The sequence below is a fragment of the Setaria italica genome, chromosome VII, assembly GCF_000263155.2.
Source record: "Setaria italica strain Yugu1 chromosome VII, Setaria_italica_v2.0, whole genome shotgun sequence".
Classification (NCBI taxonomy): Eukaryota; Viridiplantae; Streptophyta; class Magnoliopsida; order Poales; family Poaceae; genus Setaria; species Setaria italica.
In genome coordinates this window covers 32065270-32072796 of record NC_028456.1, presented here as the reverse complement: position 1 = coordinate 32072796, position 7527 = coordinate 32065270, and the positions used below count along the sequence as shown (strand labels likewise).

The following is a 7527-nucleotide window of genomic DNA, read 5'->3' as shown; positions in this document are numbered from 1 at the left end:
TCGGCCGTGCGTCGCATGCGGCCCCGCATTCGGTAGCGCCTCGGCTCCACCCCGCTCCGGCCGGGAGAGCTCCGTCAGCGGTGGCGGGACGACCAGCGGCGGAGAGGGCGACGCGTGTGACGAGGCCGGTGGCGGTATGAGAGAGAGGAGAACAAGGTGGAGGAGGGGAAGACCGAGGAGGAAGGGGACCGGAGGAAGGGGTGGGGGTTAAAACGATGCACACACTGACAGGTGGGGCCCACCTGTAAGAAGGATTTTGGAGAGGATCTTTCGGTAGTATGTTGTAGCAATGGAGTCTAAAAACTTTCTGCTATTAGAGATGGAGAGAGAAAATATTTTGGTAATGGAATTTTGATAATATGCTGAAGATCGGTTAAAAGTCACATGCTTGTCCTACCTTCTTTCTAAAGAAAACACAAACTTCATTTAGATCATGCGGTCAGCAATCCAATGGATTAATAATTCTGTAATATACCAACAATACGAGGTAAATAACTCAACATGATGGTAGCTCCTAGCTTGGTATTTTCTCCTCCACCAAAATTTTAGGCCATATAAAAACATGCAGCTGGATTATTTAAGTTGTGACGAATAAAACTGTTTTTCCAATGTACTCCCCCTCTCAAATTACTAGTCGTTTTGGATATTATTATACATCTAGATATAAGTATATCCAAGTGCATAATCTATGAATCTAATAAAATCAAAATAAATTATAATTTGGGAAGTAAGGATATTTATAATATGGCTTTGTATGACTTTGTCACTTCTCAGGCCTCTCCTTCACAAGTCATCAAATTCTTTCCTACCGCACCTCCTAATCATAATTGGCTTAACGCCTCTTTCACTCGCAACATGGCATTCCTATCACCTCAATTCATCTAATGTATGGTATCAAGGAAAACTAATTTATTTGAATTAATTTATATTTTGAAACCAATTTATTTCATCAATCTCAAGTGTGATTCGAAAAAAAAGTGCACGGGGTAGGATTACATACGTTGTTCCGGGTGACGTGTACCAAAGCATGGTCATGCAAAACCACGGCTGCAGCTGACCTGGCGCCCATTCATCAGCCTCATACACTGATGTGTGGGTCCTACCAACGCAGCGTCTTCTCCTTCCCTCCGCCTCCGCCCTCCTGCCAACTTCGAAACCTCCGCCCCGGCGCATAAACCCCCTCCTCGCCTCCTCCGCCCACGCTCCCTCCCTCCTCAACTTATACGCCTCCTTCGCAGCCCAACCGCGCGCGAACACCAGCCTCTTGTCGCATTCCGTCGCGATGCAGTCCACTGCGGCCGTCTCCGTCTCCGCCTCGGCGATCGCCTCCGGCGGCGGCGCCAGATCCGAGGCCGCGCGGCGCCCCGGCGGGCTCCGGGTCTGCGGGCTCCGGGGAGAGGCTCTCGCGTGCCCCTCGCTGCGGATCTCGCAGGCGCCAGCGAGGCTGGCGGTGGGGAGGGCGGCGGCGGCTACGAACGGCGCGGTGGCGGGGAGCGGCGGGTTCGACTACGACCTCGTCATCATCGGCGCGGGTGTCGGGGGCCACGGCGCCGCGCTGCACGCCGTCGAGGAGGTATGTGCGTCCTGTGTTTACTGCCAGGTGTTCTCGTGGGTCTATTGGGATGTGGAATGGCTAGTAGCTTAAGCTAACGAGTAGCCTGGCTAAAATGGAGCTGCGAAGTTGGGTCTTCTATGAGATGCTTTAGTGCTGACAATACATGGTAAAACGTGGCTCTCTGATTCGTAACTTGGTCCTGGAGATGGAAAATTTGCTTGAATGCGGTGATCATCCGTTTTATGTATTTGCTGAGGATTTTAGACTGAGAGGCGGTGAAGTGCCACCATGGTCTGTAAAAATTTAAGAAGAGGTTGGTGAAAGTCCCAGGGCCTGTATGTTGGAGCAGGAAATATCGTTCATGCTCGAAAACTTGAAATTCTTGTTAATTTAAATTTACGTGGTGGTTCATGGAGTAAGCAATTTGCAACCTATGCCTACACCCCAAACAGTTCCAAATTTGTTTGCTGCATCAAGGCCTAGTAATTGATCACTCAATGCCTTTAAGGGTGTTGGTGCCCATCTTTCCATTGTAGTTGGTTTGGTTGATCCTCCACTAATCAGTGATAGTTCCAAGAACAAAGCATTTTCTCTTCTTAAACTCATGCTTTATCAGAGACCAGAAAGGAAGAATGATGCTGTACATTAACCATGCAACAAATGTCTAGAGTTGCTACTGCTTCTATATTGATCTTTTCACTTTGTTCTAACTTGTGCAGGGCTTGAAAACTGCCATAATTGAGGGAGATGTTGTGGGCGGGACTTGTGTAAACAGAGGTTGTGTCCCATCGAAAGCACTCCTTGCTGTCAGTGGTCGGATGCGGGAGCTTCATGATGAACATCATATGAAATCTTTGGGTCTACAGGTAATATGATTGGATAAGTTAGGAGAGTTTTGATTTGCTGTTTCAAACTGGTTCTAATAGTGCAAGATTGACAAAAAGCTGCATTTTGTTTAGGTGCTTTTAGGAGTCCTTTTCCCCCCTTCCTGTACTGGATATTGAATTTCCTCTGTATTAAATTTCAAATTTTAATATTGGCTATAGGTTTCCTCTACTGGATATGATAGACAAGCTGTTGCTGATCATGCAAACAATCTTGCCTCCAAAATCCGAAGCAACTTGACGAACTCAATGAAAGCTCTGGGCGTGGATATATTGACAGGTGTTGGCACTATTGTGGTAAGTCATCTATAGTCCTTTACTTGATTGGCATGGAACCAAAGTTTTGTATGTGAGAATTATATCCCTGAGTTTCATAATTCAGAGTCGAGTTGCAGGCATTCCTATCTAAACTTTGCTGTGTACTGTTGACTAATTATCCATGCTGAACATTTAATTGCATATCCTATAAAGGGTTTCAAATTGTTAAAAAATCTTTGTCCCTGCATTTTAGCTTCTCAGTTATGTTGATTCTGCCCAATATGCATGTATACTTAAGGAAAATTGCATATCTATGAGTAGATTGAGCACTAGTTAGGTATGGGGCCGTAAAAATTGAACTGCATGATCTGGCCAGAAATCAAACAAAATCTGAATATTTTCGGTAAATATTATGACATCAGTTATGTCCAGTGATAGACAATAAAACAAAGCTGAGAGTTCGATCCAAGTACTAACCCTGGCATGCACAGACATTGAAATGAGCTCTCTGTACTATATAAAGTGTGTAGTAACACATACCTGCTTCCATTGATGCCTTGATCAGGGAAAGCAAAAGGTACGATATGGAAAAGTTGGCTTCCCTGATAAAGAAATTACTGCCAGGAACATCATAATTGCCACTGGATCAACTCCTTTTGTCCCTAAAGGCATCGAAATTGACGGTAACTACACATTTTCTATTGATGAATCTTGCTTTTATTTGAGTTCTAGTTGAAATTTGAATATGCCTAAAAGACTTGAAAATTAACAGTTCGTGCTGGAGATTATTTACATCACAAATTTTATTGTTTTCACTTTTCACTTGTGTTAAATTTCAATACTAACAGGAAACAGTCATATGCTGGATATATTCTTAGAAAGTGTAGTGTGATGACCACTTCTCAACTTTAGGCGCTACTCTGCTTTTGGAACTTTCTGGTAGCGCATATTGATGCAAACATTTCTCATTCAGAGTCATATGTAATCATATTTTCCTTGCCTGTTAGTTTAGTTCAAGTATAGCCATTTTGTTTGTCATCACTTTTAGAAAAACCTAAATGTTATATCAACTACAGCACCAAGAATTGTATCTCACCACATTTATTTAGGTTGGATCTGGAATCACCAGAGACAAAAGGCAAAGAAGTGCTATTTGTTATGTCTTGAATATCCATATGGGTATGCCAGTTTCTAGGCATTTTGATTTGTGCAACTAAAAGATTTTGAGAGTATAAATTGTACGATATTTAATATTTGTGGCCATTCTATTGTCACTGTACTACTACCTTTTCACATCACAAACAAGCCTAGAAAATGATTACCACATTAGTTATGGAGCAATCTGTTTCATTCTCTGTTGCAGGTGCAGTGTATTAGTTATCATTTTTTTGTTTAATTATTTTATTTGTTCTTACAAAAGTCTGTTGGGTGATTTTGTGCAGGGAAAACTGTATTTACCAGTGATCACGCACTAAAGCTTGAGTCAGTTCCAGACTGGATAGCTATTGTTGGAAGTGGTTACATTGGACTTGAGTTCAGTGATGTATACACAGCTCTAGGAAGTGAGGTATCATAGAATTTCTTGCGCTGAATATATTTGGGGGCATGAAATTATTTATTAGATGCTACTGGTTTCCTAGAACCATGGTCCAAAGCACCAGATAAATTACAAAAGGTGCCCAGAGTACTGTTTGTCCTTTAGTTTAAATACCTATTGTCATTCTCTCTGATTTTCATGTTGGCTAACAAATTATTTGGCTGTCATGCAAAGTATGACTCCAGCATTTTAATGCAAGTGCTCAAGGATTCAATAAACTGGATGGATTCTAGAATGCTCCTGAAAGATCATCTGCAGTTGCATATTGAACATGGTTGTTATGAGTTCTTTTCTCACCTGAATTTACTTCATTGAATACTGGGCAGGTCACTTTTGTTGAAGCTCTTGACCAGCTGATGCCAGGATTTGATCCTGAAATTGCAAAATTAGCACAGAGAGTTCTTATTAATCCTCGGAAAATCGACTATCACACTAGTGTTTTTGCAAGCAAGGTTAGTTTCACCTTTCAATATAGCCTTAAAGACTCTTTTGAGTAGTTGTATAATATATACATTGAATGGTCTATGGATTTTTCTCTAGATTACTCCAGCAAAGGACGGAAAACCTGTGCTCATCGAACTCATTGATGCCAAGACAAAGGAGCACAAAGAAACCCTTGAGGTAAGTTACATTTTTAATATCTTTGACACCTTGTTTTTCTTCTTCTGGATTGTTTTGGCAGTTTTATTTTTGTCAGCCATCCCTTTGTTGTGGTACAACAGCACAATACACATACTTTTATTATCTCATTGTCTAGAGCTGCATGGCTTTACTGAGCGAATGCTTCCCATAGGTCCTATGCTTGCCATATGTTGGTTCACCACAGAATGTTGTAACAGTTACTTGCTACAAGCTTTGTAATCGAAGTTAATGTTTGTATCAATATGATGTATTGATCCTTTTGGTAAGGTTGTACTTAGATATTTTTATAATAACCATTTGGTAAATATGGACTTACAGTTAGCCATTTGTATCAATATGATGTATTGATCCTTTTGGTAAGGTTCTACTTAGATATTTTTATAATAACCATTTGGTAAATATGGACTTACAGTTAGTCATCAAGACAACAATACGCTAAGCAGTGCACTTTCAATCTGATCGCATGTACAACATTTCTGCTAGCTTTCAAATTTGCCATTTGATTCTTTGTAAGCAAACTACAACATCTTACTATTGGAGGTTGCAAATTTGTGTGTATAGGTGGATGCAGCACTTATTGCCACAGGAAGGGCGCCATTCACCAAAGGGCTTGGCTTGGAAAATGTAAGTGTCAGAAAGTTGGATCTATTTTCTACCAGATCATATGGTACAGCTTAAATGCAAGAATGGTGAAACTTATTTACCTTCTCTTCAGATCAATGTTGTCACACAGCGAGGTTTCGTACCAGTTGATGAACGGATGCGAGTCATGGATGCAGATGGCAACGTGGTATGTTGCAAAAATTGTTGTGATACTTTCTTGTAAACAAGCGACTCTTCAGGACTTCTATGTAATTCTCATATAATATTATATAGGTACCCAATTTATATTGCATTGGAGATGCCAATGGCAAGCTCATGCTTGCCCATGCTGCCAGTGCACAAGGAATTTCAGGTACTTAAGATTTTTCAGTCCAATTTCTTGTTTTGTTTCTTGAAGCAAGCTTATTGGTGTACTTGTCTGAAGTTGAATTCCTATTCAAATGTAGTTGTTGAGCAAATCTCTGGAAGAGACCACATCCTAAATCATTTAAGCATCCCAGCTGCTTGTTTCACTCATCCAGAGATTAGTATGGTTGGACTGACAGAGGTAAGTCAAGTTTTTTTATCTTCTTATTTCAGTTGTTAATCCTGTCCATGTCATGCATTCCCATCTAATCAATGTATACAAATTTCAACAGCTGATTTTTTTTGACGCTGTTTGCTGATTTAACTGCAATTAATAGTTGATCATTGATTCTCAGAGGATATAACTGGATGAAGTCTTAAATTTTGCTTGACTGTTTTTTTGAAACTTTCTCAGCCACAAGCCAGAGAAAAGGCTGACAAAGAAGGATTTGAGGTAGATGTTGTTAAGACCAGCTTTAAGGCTAACACTAAAGCTTTGGCAGAAAATGAAGGAGATGGGATTGCAAAGGTAAGTCTAGTTTCTCCAGAATTTGCCCCTGTGCTTCTCAAGTTTGCATTAAATGAACTTGACAATATGTGCTCCTCTCTACAGTTGATTTACCGGCCGGACACGGGTGAAATTCTTGGGGTTCACATTTTGGGTTTGCATGCTGCTGATCTCATCCATGAGGCGTCGAATGCCATCGCCCTAGGAACTCGTGTGCAAGTGAGTGTTGCTGACAATTTAGTGTTATTAACTTAGCATCAACATTTCTCAGATAATATCACATATTGGTATCAACAATTTGGTGAACCCAACAAATAATTGTTTCCACCATGCAGGACATCAAGCTTGCCGTCCATGCGCACCCCACATTGTCTGAGGTCCTGGATGAACTCTTCAAAGCAGCTAAGGTAACATCAACACCTCAATATCTTCCTACATTCATATTTCTTGGCCACTCGAATTCTGAACAACTGCGAGCGATGCTCTCTCTGTTTCCAACAGGTTAATTCGGGTGTTTCTCATTCTGTAAATGAACCAGTTGCAGCCTAGAGAAGGTCGGGACAGCAAGCTGAGCCAGCCACCCCAACCGCTCCTGAAGGCCCTCAGCTTCATCACGGCCCTGCTATCTTTCCCGAGACAGGATCGGCAACAATAGTTCAACAAGGGGAGGAGGTGTTGTATTATCTAACATCTGCGGTGTAACGTCCGCAGCGTCAGAAATACTCAGCGCACATTTTCTTTGGTCCAATTTTTGTAGAGGGTCCTCTGGCAGTTGGGTGGGTTTTTGTTGTTGCCTTCGTTTTTTGTTGCTTGTCCTGTAACTGTAAACTGCAAGTGCCGAGACTAGCTCCTCGCTTGTTTGAAATAATCGATGTCCAGCCGGGTGTACCATGATTCAAAACGTCGAGGGATTGTATTTGAAGGTTGTAGCTTGGTCGCACGGAGGTCCCGATGACGTCAGATTTGTTGTGCCACGTTGCGCGCGTGCTTCGAGAACAATTGCGCCGGCGATCTGTTGAGGCCGATATCGATTCCATAGCGGCAGGAGATCCAGCTGCAGCTGCCGGTGGAAGCATCGCTGCGGAGGTTGTGGGCGCGGCATCAGGGCTGCGATGGAGGACCGGGAGCAACAGTG

At 42.2% G+C, this 7527-nt stretch overlaps 1 protein-coding gene across 1 annotated transcript; it reads left to right on the top strand.

Moving 5' to 3' along the window:
- Window positions 1–1135: 1135 nt before the first annotated feature.
- On the top strand, window positions 1136–7332 carry LOC101756978 (dihydrolipoyl dehydrogenase 1, chloroplastic). Its single transcript, XM_004977028.4, has 15 exons — window positions 1136–1573; window positions 2275–2421; window positions 2602–2736; window positions 3263–3380; window positions 4140–4264; window positions 4621–4746; window positions 4835–4915; window positions 5498–5560; window positions 5652–5726; window positions 5813–5891; window positions 5986–6086; window positions 6300–6413; window positions 6498–6611; window positions 6728–6799; window positions 6894–7332. The coding sequence occupies exons 1-15, from the start codon at window positions 1283–1285 to the stop codon at window positions 6939–6941; spliced, it is 1689 nt and encodes a 562-aa protein (XP_004977085.1). The 5' UTR covers window positions 1136–1282; the 3' UTR covers window positions 6942–7332.
- The last annotated feature ends 195 nt before the right edge of the window (window positions 7333–7527 follow it).